This window comes from Acipenser ruthenus, chromosome 10, assembly GCF_902713425.1.
Source record: "Acipenser ruthenus chromosome 10, fAciRut3.2 maternal haplotype, whole genome shotgun sequence".
NCBI classification, from domain to species: Eukaryota; Metazoa; Chordata; class Actinopteri; order Acipenseriformes; family Acipenseridae; genus Acipenser; species Acipenser ruthenus.
Window position 1 is genome coordinate 36,607,191 of NC_081198.1, and position 15,855 is coordinate 36,623,045.

Sequence of the window (15,855 nt, forward strand, 5' to 3'; positions counted from 1 at the left end):
AAGATAATCAAAATAAATCTAAAACAGTAAAAATAAACCAGGTTAAAGTAAATAATAAAATGCAAAATAGAGAGTTAAACATGAATAGGACAGAGAATTCAAAACAGAAAGATAGGAGACCCAAAAATAGACATGGTACCAAATACACAAAAGATAAGACAGAAGACATAGTATTCAATTTATCAAGTAAAACTTTAACCACATCCCAAAAAGCGGTACTGAGTAAAGGACTTAAGTTTATACCGACTAAAAAATACATCGATAAAGATAAACAGGCCACTGAATTAAAGGAGTGGGAGAGACGCATGAGATTAGCAGAATATTTTTTCAATGAAAATATCTCGGATTCAGAGGGTAATTATGAACATGGGATTAAGGTTAATAGTACAAGCACATGGACTCCTCCGGATGGAAGAGATAAATGGTTAGATATGTATATTGAAGTAGTTAAACAAGAAATAATAGTAGGACTAAAGAAAAGATGTAAACTTAATTTAACCAATATTGAAGAACAAGCTATGACTGAGTTGTTAAATGATGATGATATAATGATAAGACCAGCAGATAAAGGCTCAGGAATAGTGATAATGAACACAGATGACTATATGAAGTCTGTAGAATGTGAATTAAATAATACATATACATATGAAGAAGTTAAAAGCAATAAGATCAATAAATCGGTAAAAGAGGTTAAGGAAATTGCAGAGAGACTATACAATAAAGAAATTATATCAAAAGAATTAAAAAAATACATGCAGCCACATAATGCAAGAACAGGCCTAGCAAGAGGAAATCCTAAAATGCACAAAGAAAATCACCCTATGCGAATGATAGTCAGTACAATTGATAATCCAACACACATAATAGCTGAAATAGCAGAAAAACAACTTAGGTCGCACGTTGAGAAATTACCAAGCTATGTTAAGGATACAACACAATTTTTAAAAAGACTTGAATCAATAAAACACAACCTTCCAGAGAATACAATTTTATTTTGCATGGATGTAAAATCCTTGTACCCAAGTGTCCCTCGTAAAGAAACTTTAGAAGCTTGTCAAAAAGCACTAGATAATAGACTAGATAAATCAATACCTACAGCAGAGGTACTGAACATGATCAACATAGTTTTAGAAAACAGTTATTTTACATTTGTTGATAAGAATTACAAACAAAACGATGGTACCGCAATAGGATCTAAATTAGGAATGCATTTTGCCAGTACATACATGGGGAAATGGGAAGAACAATTACTTAGAAAATCAGAAAGAGAACCTTTAGAATACATTCGATTTGTAGATGATATTTTTGGGGTTTGGACACATGGAGAAGAATCTCTTTTCCAGTTTCATAAAATGGCAAATGAGATACACAGTAATATTAAGGTGGACCTTCGATGGACAAGGAAAGAAATAGAATTTTTAGATACCATAGTAAAACTTGAAGAAGGTTCAATTGAGACTGACCTCTTCTGTAAACCTACTGACATGCACCAGTATTTACACATGTCCTCTGCACATCCGATACACACTAAAAGGGCAATCCCAAAGGGTCTAGGAATAAGAATACGAAGAATATGCTCAAAAGAAAGTGACTATGTAAAACAAAGAAATGTATTAAAAACAAATCTTAAAAAAAGAGGATACAAAGAAAGAATTATAGAGACGGAGTTAAGAAAAGTGGATAAACTAAAAAGAGATGATCTACTAGATTATAAAAATAGAGATAAAAAGGTCAAAAGAGTCCCATTAATAATGACTTACTCTAAACTTTTGCCCAATATTTCTAAGATAGTTTGGAAACACTTGCGGATTCTACATAATTCAGAAAAATTAAAAAAAGTATTTCTTAAGGCCCCAGTTGTAGCATTCAAAAGAGAAGCTAATTTAGGTGATATTTTAGTTCACAGTAAACATAAAAGAATAATTGACAAAATAGGTTCTACGAACATATGCACTAGTAGATGTAAAGTGTGTAAATACATAGACAAACGTAAAAATATAATTAAACATAAGAACACCACATATCCACTAAAAACTAATACCTACTGTAAAAATAGCAATGTTGTTTATGGAATAGCCTGTGAAAAATGTGATGAAATCAAATATGTTGGAGAGACTGGAACTACTTTATATAAAAGTAGAACCACCTTTCATTAATTAGAAATAAAAAAATGAATGAACCAATAGTACAGCACTTCACCAGTCAGGGACATGACATAAATGATGTAAAGTTTGTAGTATTAGAACAGCTCAAATTAGACAATGCGACATATAGAAGAATAAAAGAAAGTAAATGGATAAATAGACTGAACACGATTATGCCAGCGGGACTCAACAGAAAAGAATGAACTAATTAACTTCAATAAATATATAACATTTAAATAAATAAACAAAATTCATTCAAAAGTTGTGCATGCTGATGCGCTGGGGAGGCCAAATCTAGACTGATCCTCAGAGCCAGCATTGCATGATATAATAAAAATATAAGTTTATATAAAGTAGTGTTAATTAGAATTAATACAGATTCAAAGATAGAAGTAAAAATGATGTCACAATATATAGAACACCATTACATCATGTAAGAATAAATCATGAATTTGAATGTAAACAATAACAAGTAGTTGTCATACCGTCAAAAACCTATAAATACCTCCAAGGTTTGGATTCAAACACAGGCTCCCTTGAGAAAGATATGTACAACATATCGAAACGTTGGGCAGCTGGCTCTTTGAGCTAAAATATATATATATATATACAGTATATATACATACAACTCGTACTACAGCTGGTAACGCAATGCAGCCAAAATTATTATTATTAATACATCGCTGGCAACGTATAGTGTTAACTTATAAAATAATATGTCATACAAGAAAGAATAGTTACCTGTAATATAAAAATTGAAGTTATAGCACCCGTGAGAGGCACTGATTCTTTCTGATCGGGGCGGGATCAGGCAGGCAGCATACCAGAAGGGAAGACCACAATATTATGTCGGGTAACGAACATCGTTTTATTAAATACAGGTGGGAACTATACTTAAACAGGGTAGATCTAGAATACACAGTCACGGCATGCGGTTTGCACTGCCCGTTAATTAAAACAATAACTAAAATACAAGATTTCAATTTAAAACTAAAGGGCAGTGTGGCTCAATACCAGCACGGAGGCAGGGCTCACTAAAAACAACAATAATAAAACCAATACGCTCCATCTCCAGAACTCCTCTAAAACCCCAATGCCTTTTAAAATACTAAAATGTTTTAAAAACACATACACGACAGACTGGGGACCAAAAGCACAGGCAGGGAGATGCACCCTTAAATTAGGTGGCTCTTTGTTTCATTTTTGCTCTCCAGCCACCCTAATAGCTGTGCGTTCAGCCTGCACTCCAAACAAACTCGGGTCACACTGGACAAGTAAAACTCTGGAATCATGAAATCAAGAACATATTATTATATTATTATATATTATTATTATTTATACCAGGTGCTCAGTTTCTCCAAAATCAATCAATTTACTTGTATGGGAGCTGCGAACAGGAGAGCATTAACTTGTAATTAGTTCCAATCTGCAGAAAATATTGTGCCAAAATAAACATGCTTAATTGATAAAATCATAAAGACAACATTAAATAAAAAGTGAATATAATACAATAATTAAAAAAAATCTTAACCTGCCTTCCTGACTTGTTTGAATAAGAATTATAAATACAAACAGTTAAGATGCATATACATACACGCACACACACATTATATATTTTCTGCATGTAAAGACAATCTTCTTACTGTGAGCAGGTCAGTGTTTTGAGCATTTATTATGCAGCCCTATAAGGGCAGTCTGGATTGCCTGTGGCTGAAATTCCACAATGCATTGTGGGCAGGGTTACAAAGTATTACATGATTTTAAAACTATACACTGATTGGCCATATGCCAATGCGTTGAATCAAAGCGTTATGGCCCTCTTGGCACAAAAATCTAAAATTGGTTACACATTAGTAAGAAATCCACTACGCGTTGCATTTTAAAATCCTGCACTTCAGACGGAGTGCCTTTGCCGGATGCGCCACTCGGGAGCCCCCTGTTTTTTTGTTTTAATAAAGCTATATTTCCAACACAAACACGTATATGCTATACAGTAGTTCTGATTCCAGACAACACATGATGGATTACTACAGCTCATTGAACTTTTTTTGCCTTTGTTTTTTTGGGGATACTTTTAAAAATGTCATCATCAATTTGACTTGGAAATTTTGTTTAGTTTTGTGTCTTGTGAGTTATGCAAAGCAAGACTTTTTTGGCTAGAATAAAGTCAGCTGGTGATAACTGAATTGCCTTGTAGAAGAGGGTGAAATTGGATATTACTTTTATACAAAGAAAACATTATAATGTACTTCCACAAATGCACTAATTTAAAAAGGAAATCACTTTTTGATTATTGGTAAAGTACATATTTAATCTATAATACAGGCGCAAACTACAACCCCTAATGTAAGTATATACAATTAAAATGTGAATAAGGCCCTCCCTGGCATACAGTGCTTTAAAGACATAAATACAGTAAAGAGATTTGCACTTGCTCCGATTGTTGTTTTCACAGACCTGACACTCTGAAGTGTATTGACAGTATTTAGATTTAACACAGTTTACATCCGTTCAGAATACCTCAGAATTTCAATTAAATAAGACTACTTCTGAATGTTAATACATTTTCAGCAGAGTCAGGTAATTTGATATAATATTAATTGAACTGTGCATCCTCTGGTTCAGTTAACCAGATCTATTGGTACAACTGGAGTTTTGTCTGGCGGGATTGTGCTTATCAATGTTATAAGCAATTGAGGCCTTCATTATTTAGGTCACCACATCATGAGCCTATTGCCAGCCCACCACTATGCATTTTGAATGAATCTCTCATTCATTGTTTTTATTTTGTTTCATAGGGTTCAGACTGTTAACTGACACGCTGTGGTGGTAATATGGAGAGCGCCTATTAATGGAACAACTTGAGAAGGAGTAAGTGATGAAGTAAAAGGACTAATTGAGACTATTTAAACTGCACACTAGTGACAGTAAAGGAGCGCTAACCAGGGTTTTAAAACCCGTTGTCTTACCTCTTGTCAGCACTAGTAAGATACGGAAATGGATTTTAAACCATAGGTTAGTACTTTACGGATCAACTATTTCTGCTAAATGCATTCATAGCTGACAGTAGGGGTCTATTTCATTTCCTACTGCATTATCTATTCTGTTTTATTATCTATATTATTATTATTATTATTATTATTATTATTATTATTATTATTATTATTATTTATTTCTTAGCAGACACCCTCATCCAGGGTGACTTACAATTGTTACAAGATATCACATTATTTTTACATACAATTACAATATTTTTTACACATTATTTTTACATACAATTGCCCATTTATACAGTTGGGTTTTTACTGGAGCAATCTAGGTAAAGTACCTTGCTCAAGGGTTCAGCAGCAGTGTCCCCCACCTGGGATTGAACCCACGACCCTCCAGGCTGATAATACTGACCCAGTTAGGCTATAGGATAAAAAGCGCACCATAAGGTAGTTAGTTGGCATCCAGGCTCTTTTCACACTTAAGCAAAATAAATTCTTTGATCTGCACTTCTGTAAAGGTCATCTTCACGCGCATGACTCTTGCACAATCACTTGCATTATTTTTTAATGTGGCTTAGTTTGTTTATACACACTAGTGCAGGATCAAATTACTGTGGTAGTAATTGAAGCAGACTCAAAACTACCCCAGGAGCTGGATGAGTTAGTCCAGTAGTCATTCGCACTTAAAGGGAAGTGTGAACAAAACAGGTTGCAAGTCTTGCTTCAGTGCGCACTCTACACCACTCTAAAGAGCCAGTGTAAAAACGGTATTAGATGCCCACATATTTGCTCCCAGTTGATTGTTGAGGTTTCAAGAGAGGGTGTTGCATCTCTCTTTGCATCAATCCTCTGTGTTTCCCTCAATGGGTTCTTTTTAGAAAGTAACTAAACATAAAGATGTTTAGTTACTAAAGTATGCTCTGCTGCCTTTTAGCACAGCATTACAGAATAATGTGCAGAATATTTTATTTTGTTTCATGTCAGCTGCTGTTATTACCTTCTCAAACTACAGCCACAGCATAATCTACAGAAAATTATGTGATATTTTGTAACAATTATAAGTCGCCCTGGATAAGGGCGTCTGCTAAGAAATTATTATTATTAATAATAATAATAATAATAATAATAATAATAATAATAATAATAATAGGGCTTTTCAAATGATTACATGTGGCACAGGAAACAATTAAATGTCATTGCCCTTTATTCAAGGTTAATGGAGGTGCCTCGTACTGTATGTCTGACAGCATGTTTTTTTATCATGCCCCATTATAGGCTATTCTCAATGACCTCCCATAAATTCACACAATAACTCAGTGGCTGAGATTAATGTGAATCGTGTAGCTTCCAGGCCTCATCTCCAATCATTTGAGATGTATTGCTTGTCCCTCCCACCAATTTAGCCTTGCTTTGTCTATAGGATGGCCCAAGTGCCACCAGGTTGAGAGCATAATATTTACAACCTAGTATGTGGAATGCATGACATACTGTATTCCAAACTGATACTCCTTTCTATACTATATATAGTTTCATTGGCCCCTTTATACTGACTACAGTATACAGAGGTACTACAAATTAGAAACACTGTCAACAGAGTGTATGATTCACTGTAAGGATTATGCAACAGAGTTAAATAGTCATAGAAAGGATAAATAACAATTTTTGCTGCTTACGACCATTTCATTTATTTAAGTTACTGTAGGGTTGGTAGTCTGTGTCAGTCTCATCTCTAGAACGAATGACCTGTAGAATCATCACTTTGGAGATTGTTCATGGTGAAACATCAGTAATTGTGTAGTATAGATACGGGAGCACCATTTACACAAACGTGTATGTTATATATTGCAAGTGTTTAATGTTTGTCTATATATTTAGGATATTGTTTTGTTTGTTTAGCTCGGGGGAGGAAGAGGGACCTGGGGAGAGAGGCTTGCTCCATACATGGAAGGGCTATTCCTGTTCAGTAAAACCACAAAAAGTGCTTGGACTTGGGTCAAAGACTGTCCTGCAAGCTGCTCTGGGTACACGACATGGAGTAATTCTGACAGAAGGTAAGGAATCTGTGATATTATGAATTGTAGCAACTGATGACAGGGAGGCAAAATCCAGTTAGCTTGATCTTTCAAGTACTCAAGTGTGGAGGCATACTTATTACGTGTGACTTAAAATGTGTGCGTCTTTCAGAACAACATGACAAAAATCTACAGTGTTGCTAATACATTTAAGATTTACTGGAATCATGTTTGTATTTATTGTACATGAGATGAATCCTATCGTGCGTACTAGTATCATGATCTACAGGCCAATAATGAAGAAAACATATAATCAATTATATGTTTTTTTTTTTATATATATAATTTAGATTTTATTTGTCTGCTATATGGTAATGGTAACTTAAAACACAAAGGGACACATTGTAACACTCAAGTTAAGAAGAAACAACTTTGTTCAGGAACAGAGCAGTTTGATTATCGGTATACAGTAAGTAGTTTCTTTATTCCTCTTTGAAATTGTAACATACAGCTATAAAAAGCTATTGAAAGTCAAGTTGGGCATATTGAAACTACTGGACTAGTTTTAAATAGAATAACTGAGATTCGACAAATTCATTGAAGCTTGGCTGCTCTTATGAACTGTAAGTCTCTCAGGTAACAGATTTGCCCAAAGTCATTTAGTGAGTCAGTTGGTGAGCAGTGCACCTGACATGTATCAAAGTCACAGCATTAGAGAGCATAGAGTTGATGTTAAGAGTCATGACCCATTATACGTTGAGGCAGCAGGGCATGCTTTTTCTTCCAAGTACCAGATGTCTGGTTTTAACACAAACCTTCAAATCTGTCCAGATGGCCACATTCAGTGTCAACATTTGGGGTCAGATTTACAAGTTTTTAAAACAACAGTAATGCCAGTTTTGCAAAAACTTTGTAAATTGGGCCCTAAGGGTATTAAACCTGTAGAAAAGATTAATTATTATTATTTATTTCTTAGCAGACGCCCTTATCCAGGGCGACTTACAATTGTTACAAGATATCACATTATTTTTACATACAATTACATTATTTTTTTTACATACAATTACCCATTTATACAGTTGGGTTTTTACTGGAGCATGGCGATTAATGAAATAGTTGTTTATTATTTTAGCCATTCATTGCATATTTTGGTACTTTCCAAATGTAGGTAGTTACACTGCTCTGTATTGTTTGAAATGGTATTGACACTGCACACAGGTCCCTCCGGTTTGACTGGTCCAGTGTCTGAATCACAGCTGTGCTAAAAGGCCCTGTGTTCTGTAAAAGGAGTGTGGCTTTACAACGCCTGCTTAGTAATATGTGAGAAGCTGAGCTGGTCCACAAGATGAATGAACAACCTTTCTTTGGTGATACCTTTTTAATACGAACTACTAGAATATATATACAATTATATATACTGCATACACTAGCTTCCAAGACTACACATCTCTTCCTTAGGTCAGAAGTGGAAATTGAAGGCAAAGAAAATTGGCTAAAATATTATGTTCTCCCTGAGAATGAACAACTTTGTAGTTTGTGCTGTATTTTCCTTTATACTGTTAACCAGAAGAAATTGTCCATGCAGAAGTTAATGCTGGAGCAATCTGAAAGTTACTACACTGTAACACAGAAATAGTCTTGACCTGTGTAAGACTGGAACAAGTTAGCTTACCAACAGACTGCAGTCTGCTTGGCAATAAGTCATTATTTTTACATTTTGGAAAGAAGAGCTTAGCACTAACCAAATTTCAAGATTTTTTTAAATTAGAGATGTTTATTTTATACAAAAACTCACACCTGTAAATTAGGTTTCATTTGTGTGTGTTTTTATACAGGAGGTGAGGTGTACAGCTTTGGAGAGTTGCCATGGAGACAGGGTTCAGCCAATCCTGCTCCAGTTCCCATCCTGGAGCAGGCTTTGATTGGACAGCGGGTTGTTGCTGTTGCTGCTGGGAGCTTCCACAGCGGGGCGATCTCTGAAGATGGCACAGCGTATATGTGGGGTGAGAACTCCTCTGGCCAGTGCGGCGTGGCAAGTAAAAACGTGGTCCCAGACCCCATGGCGATCAGCATTGCAGACCGAGAGACAAGCCCACCTCAACAGATCAGGATTAAACAGTTAGCGTGTGGGGAGCAGCACACAATAGCTCTGTCTGTGCACTGTGAGGTCTGGGCTTGGGGCAGTGGCTGCCAGCTAGGCCTCGTCACCAGTGTTTTCCCAGTATCCAAGCCCCAGAAGGTGGAACATTTAGCAGGTAGGCGTGTGCTTCAAATAGCCTGTGGGGCCTTCCACAGCCTGGCACTTGTCCAGCGGCTCCCCTCACAGGAGGCCAAGCTCATCCCAGACAAATGCAACCACTGTAATCAGCTGCTAATCACCATGACTGACAAGGAGGATCACGTCATCATCTCGGACAGCCACTACTGTCCGCTGGGCATGGAGCTGACAGACTCTGAGCAAAGACAGGGTTCTCCTGTGCAGAAACTTAGACGGTCCCCCTCAGAACCTTCACTGGGCAGCACTGTTACAGAGCCCAGCGGTAAAGACTCACCTACGGTGGTCTGCAGGGATGAGAAAGACCTGGGCACCACTGAACTTCCTCCTGAGGGGAAGGAGATGAGTGAATACTCAGATAGGGGGAATGTGAAAGAACCGGAACCAGAGGCCCACGGGGGAGTGGCCAACCAGCGGGTGAAGAATTCCCCTTACCCCGACGAGCAGGCTGTCAAAGAGTACCTCAAGAGACTGTCGGACCATTCCCTGGCTGAGCAAACAGCCAAAAATGCACAGTGTCCACAGGTGAGAGGCTTACATTCTCATCGGCCACATGTGAGGGGAGCAGAAAATACCTTGTTTTTAAAGCTTAGAAATTATCTGAGATTTTGCAAAATCCACACAGCGTAGGGGTTGATTTGATCAACATATATTATTATTTATTTATTATTATTTATTTCTTAGCAGACGCCCTTATCCAGGGCGACTTACAATTGTTACAAGATATCACATTATACATTATTTCACATTATACAGATACCACATTATTTTTACATACAATTACCCATTTATACAGTTGGGTTTTTACTGGAGCAATCTAGGTAAAGTACCTTGCTCAAGGGTACAACAGCAGTGTCCCCCACTGGGGATTGAACCCACAACCCTCCAGTCAAGAGTCCAGAGCCCTAACCACTACTCCACACTGCTGCATATATATATATATGACTTATCCTGGCAGGGTATAGGTTGTAATCAACCCCTAAGTTAAGTTTTTGGTTTTGCCGTCAAACTATTATCAGTATCAATATGTGCTTATGTTTACTAGATACTGATTCAAGAGACCACATCTCAAAATAAGAACCGCTATGCATCTTCTTTTCATGCAGGGTGAGAGAACTGAAAAAGCGGGTCGCTCAAACTGTGTAAAATCTTTTAGACAACTTATTAACTTACTATAAATCACAGAAATTAAGACCTTTTGAGGAATTCATATTAAACATAACAGGTATGCTGCAGTGTGTGTGATAAGATTCACTGGAATTTTGATTTCTTATAAATTATTTATAACACTATGTAACACAATTTTTGTTCCTGGGTAGTCCGTGTTATTTCCTAATTGCTTATGCCTCAAAAGTATAGAAAATGGCTATTATTCCCCACAAACTTTGCTTTTGTGACCTGGACAGTGATATTTTGAAATTTACCTATTTCCAATGAGAAAACGGGCGAATTTGTGTCTTTTCGTTCACATAAAGTCAGAAAAAAACAACATATGAATCCAAATTAACATGTATTTATACTAAAGTATAAGTACTTTATAAGTATACTTATAAGTATAAGTATTCGAGATTTACGATTATACTGTAAATCACTTTCACGAATCAGCCCCCAAATGTAGTCTCCCATCATGTTCTCATTATACTGTCCTTGGTAGCGGCGTTCAAAGTCCAGTATATCCTGGTGGAAGCGCTCGCCTTGCTCCTCCGAGTACGCTCCCATGTTCTCCTTGAATTTATCAAGATGAGCATCAAGGATATGGACTTTGAGGGACATCCTACAGCCCATTGTGCCATAGTTCTTCACCAGAGTCTCAACCAGCTCCACATAGTTTTCGGCCTTGTGATTGCCCAGGAAGCCCCGAACCACTGCGACAAAGCTGTTCCAAGCCGCTTTCTCCTTACTAGTGAGCTTCTTGGGGAATTCATTGCACTCCAGGATCTACTTTATCTGTGGTCCGACGAAGACACCGGCTTTGACCTTTGCCTCAGACAGCTTAGGGAAGAAGTCTTGAGGGTACTTGAAGGCTGCCGACTCCTTATCTAGAGCTCTGACAAATTGTTTCATAAGGCCCAATTTGATGTGCAGTGGTGGCATCAGCACCTTCCGGGGGTCCACCAGTGGCTCCCACTTGATGTTGTTCCTCCCCACAGAGAACTCGGTCCGCTGTGGCCAGTTCCGCCTGTGGTAGTGCGCCTTGGTGTCCCTGCTGTCCCAAAGGCAAAGATAGCAGGGAAACTTGGTAAAACCGCCTTGGAGACCCATCAGGAATGCCACCATTTTGAAGTCTCCTATGACCTTGATGTCATCTCAGAAAAATGCAGATATGTATCCACTTAGGCAGCTGGAACTAAACTGAACTGGTGGGCTTAAGGCCCCTGTATTTATACTACTATTTATATTACTGGAAAGTTCTAGAAAGTTCTAGAAGTTACTCCAAGTTTACTCAGCACTGAATCTATCTGGAATGTTCTGGAAAATAGGTCAATTTCAAAATATCACTGTCCTGGTCACAAAACCAAAGTTTGTGGGGAATAATAGCCATTTTCTATACTTTTGAGGCATAAGCAATTAGGAAATAACACTTACTACCCAGGAACCAAAAAAAAAAAAAAATTGTTACACGATGTAATCATTACCAATATCAGACTACTGACAACAGCAGACTTTCTGATGATCAAACTTCTGTATTAGGAAAGACCCATTACCACAGAAATCTCAGGCATTAGGCAAGTCATGTAATGACTGTACCGTGTAATCAGACAGAGTCAATTAATGGGCTTGTTTTCTGTGCACATTTCTAGGGGAGAGTTTGCTTAACAAATTTTTCTTCCTCAACAAATAATTTATAGCCCTGCTTAGCCCTTGTGCATTTACCAAACCAATTTACTTGTTAACGCAGCCTCAAAAGCTGTAAATAAATTTCTTAGAACTGCAAGTCATTGTGTTGTGAGCTTTTCAAACTTAAATATTTAAAATGATATTTAAAAAAAGATAAAAGTTGATAAACATTTTTTTAATTAGCAAACCTATTCCTAACACTAGCTGATTGTCCCTCAAACTCAAATCCCTCAAACTGTGCTCTGGCATGCTACATTTACTCTAGCATGCCTGGAATGCTTTATAGCCTTTGTAATTATTAAAAGGCATACAGAAATAATTTCAAGAAAAAATGTCAGAACGATTGTTGAGTTTAAAATGCTACCACTACCTTCTTGTTATATTAAAATAATAATTATGTTTTTGTTTTTAACTTTATTTGGCAGGCTCAGGATGAACCTGTAGATGACGACCCAGTGCCTCCACCGACTACAGTGTCCTCTTCTCTGAACAGCCTGGTGGTCTCGTATGCCTCAGCCGTGGGGGTGAAGGTAGCCTCCACCTATGAGGCTCTGTCCCTGAAGAAGGTGATGAGCTATTACTACCCTCCCCCGGGGGGCTGCCCGGTCCCTGCAGAGGGGCTGAAGGAGACCCGCGAGGGGCAGGTCCGACTGGAGGAGTCCATGCAGGGCAAGAAGAGCTCCAGCCTCGGGGACATCCGAGAGGAGGAGGCCGAGGGGGTAAGCCGCAGGCTCTCCCTGCCAGGCCTGCTTTCTCAAGGTAATAGACTTTTTTTTTTTTCCTGTTCTGCTTACAGTTGTAACAGTTTAAAAGGCTGACTGCATTATCACAAAAAAAAAAAAAAAACATAAAATAATTAAATACTGTGAATTTGGCCCAATACAGTATACACAGTATTAACTTAATTAAAAACTGTTAAATCCTATTTTGATGGTAAAACTCTCTATGACCAAGCAATGTCTTAAGGTAGAAAAATAATATAGATCTGTAAATACTTAGGGTTAAAGTTACACGCCATTGCAACAGATTTATGTGCTGCATGACAGGTTGGCAATTTTACAAAGCTAGTTTAAAGCAACACATAAGGTTAATTTAAGAACAGAAGCTTTTCTCCCGGGGAGACTGAAGCCATTCCTGTTTTACAGATTTGTGTTAATTGCAAAATAATGACACACTGGTTTGATCGTACTAGTAAACGGAAGGTAATTCAGTTACATACAATGGGTGGCAATGGAGTATTTGAAGTGATCCTTTAACATGCTTCAGTGATGGAAATAAGACTCCTAATGCATAGCAGTTAGATCCATTCCTGGTTTTACTATGATTTTTAATAAGGCACACCTGCGCTTGTTACGTATACACTGTGGCTAATCAAGCTCATAATGGAATGGGTGAAACTGCAATGCATTAGGACTCTTATTTCCATCCCTGAAGCATGTTAAAGGATCACTTCAAATCCTCTATTGCAACCCATTTTATGTAACTGCATTGCCTTCAGTTTACTAGTACGATCACAACTTCTTATTTCCAGAGCTGTGCTGGTGTTTTCTATATTTATTTAGTAACTGATCTGTTTGAACATGTGAAATATAACTGGACATATACATCGAAATAATGTCAGATGTGTATACGCATGTGTCTGAAGATTAAAGGGCTGCCTTCTTTATGATGTCCATGCTTCTTTTTGTCTTTAGTCATGCTGTGGTACAGTTTCTTTATTGTAAACCGAACCAGACACAGCTTTGGGGGGATGTTTCACAGGACACATCACATTAGTACAGTCGGCACCGCTTTATCGGGACGCCTCGAGAGAAGGAAAAATATCCAGAATAAGCAGCTGTCCCAATTAAACGAGAGGCAGCTGAGGCGACCTTAGTCACGTCACATTATCACATCACATTATGATTAAATGTTAAATACATAATTTAAAATACAAATCCATTTTTTTTTTATTCCTAAATAAAATGAATCTCTGTTTTTTTTTATTTTTACATAACATGAAAAGAATGAAATCACATCTTGTCACAGGGCGAAGCACCTACGATGTTGACACGCCAACTTTCTTTGCAACAGCAGCCTGAGAAACGACAGGAGACTGCTCCTTCAAGAGTTCAACGTGGTTTACACACTTTACACAAGTCACAGCTTAATCATGTACTCATTGCACTTGCTGCACTGTGCAAAAAAAAAAAAGCAATCTCCGTTCATCATTTGAAAATACTGTATCCCAATTAAACAAAGTCACGTCCCAATTAAACAACATGAATAGCTTGAATACCTAAAGCCTGGCAAGCTGAAATGCTATTTCAGCTCCCTGAAGCATATGACAGTTGTGTAATAGAGGAGCCCTCGTTAACAAGGTAAAGTTCACGCCAGTTTGCAGTGCTCTCCTGCTAAACACAGTGAAAAAACAATGGTATTTCAATTCTTATTTTAGCGCAGACCAAAATGCTGGAAAGTGTACGTTGCTTTTGCAAGAGAAGAGTTTATGCTTCTTTTCATGCCCCATTTTTCTGGGGTTTTCCATGGTTTCTCAGAAAGAGAGGAGTCTTTTGTAATGAGTGCTTGCTGGCTGCTTAGTGTTGGTTGTGTTCAGACGTATCTGATTTCAGATTTATTTTAAGAATTTGATTACATATTTCACTCCAAATTGTGTTGCACTTAAGTTATTGCATTGTCCAAAGTCACAGCTTTTTCTCTTCACTCACTGCCTTCTCCCTCCTCACCAGCTGTTATCAAGGCAACTCAATTTAGTCAGTCCCGTCAATTAGCTTTATCCCCTAGCCCAGCGTTACCGAGTCCAGTCTTCTGCCAACTTTTAAAACTGGCTCTGGGGGTATTGCAATTAAAATAAATTAGATTTTTGGTCCAACAAGCCTGGCTGCATGATGATTTTGGCAATGCTACGTAAGCCTCTCACACTTGTTTCAGAACTGACTAAAATTGATATGGATGGTTAAAGTAAAGAAAATAACATTTTGGCTTGATTTCTCTCAAACAGTATATTTATGATTTTTTTTTAAATGTACAGCTATGGCCAAAAGTTTTGCATTACCCTACAGAATTAACAGATTTTGCTTGATAAAGTCGAATGAAACCTGCTGAATAATGTTACGTTAACATATTGAATTACATACTGCTTTGTAGTTTTCCATACATTTAACGAAAAACTGGCAAAAATTGAAAATTGTGACATTTCGAAATCTAACATGAAAATACTGTAGTGACTTCCGGTAAACTTTTGTTATATCATTTTGTAGTTTCTGTGATTACATGATGTTAAATAAAAGATCTAAATTATGTTCATATAGTTGTTTTTTTTTTAAATGATGTCTAATCCTAAAATTCTCAGTGATGCAAAACTTTTGGCCACAGCTGTAGATACTGTGTTGTTTTAATGAGCTGAGTTATCCACTTGAATAAAAGATGCTCTTATTCAGTACATCAAAATAACAAGTGTCCTGGTATTAGCTCTAAGCACTTTCAGTTGTGGTAGAAGATGTGTGTTACTTTCTCTATTATGTAAAAGTTACCTTGAAATACAGTGTGATATACATACAGATGGATGGATGGATGGACAGACATTTCCAAATATC

The 15,855-nt window shown here is 37.2% G+C and overlaps 1 protein-coding gene across 2 annotated transcripts in view; it reads left to right on the forward strand.

Moving 5' to 3' along the window:
- The window catches only part of LOC117406427 (alsin-like), a 53,403-nt gene that overhangs the window by 7,647 nt on the left and 29,901 nt on the right, over positions 1-15,855 (forward strand). For both annotated transcript variants that reach the window (XM_034010453.3, XM_059032134.1), the window contains 4 exons: positions 4,943-5,015; positions 7,031-7,185; positions 8,982-9,946; positions 12,685-13,018. In XM_034010453.3, the coding sequence (XP_033866344.3) occupies positions 4,996-5,015; positions 7,031-7,185; positions 8,982-9,946; positions 12,685-13,018 (1,474 nt within the window). In that variant the 5' untranslated portion in view covers positions 4,943-4,995. The remainder of the gene's footprint in view (positions 1-4,942; positions 5,016-7,030; positions 7,186-8,981; positions 9,947-12,684; positions 13,019-15,855) is intronic.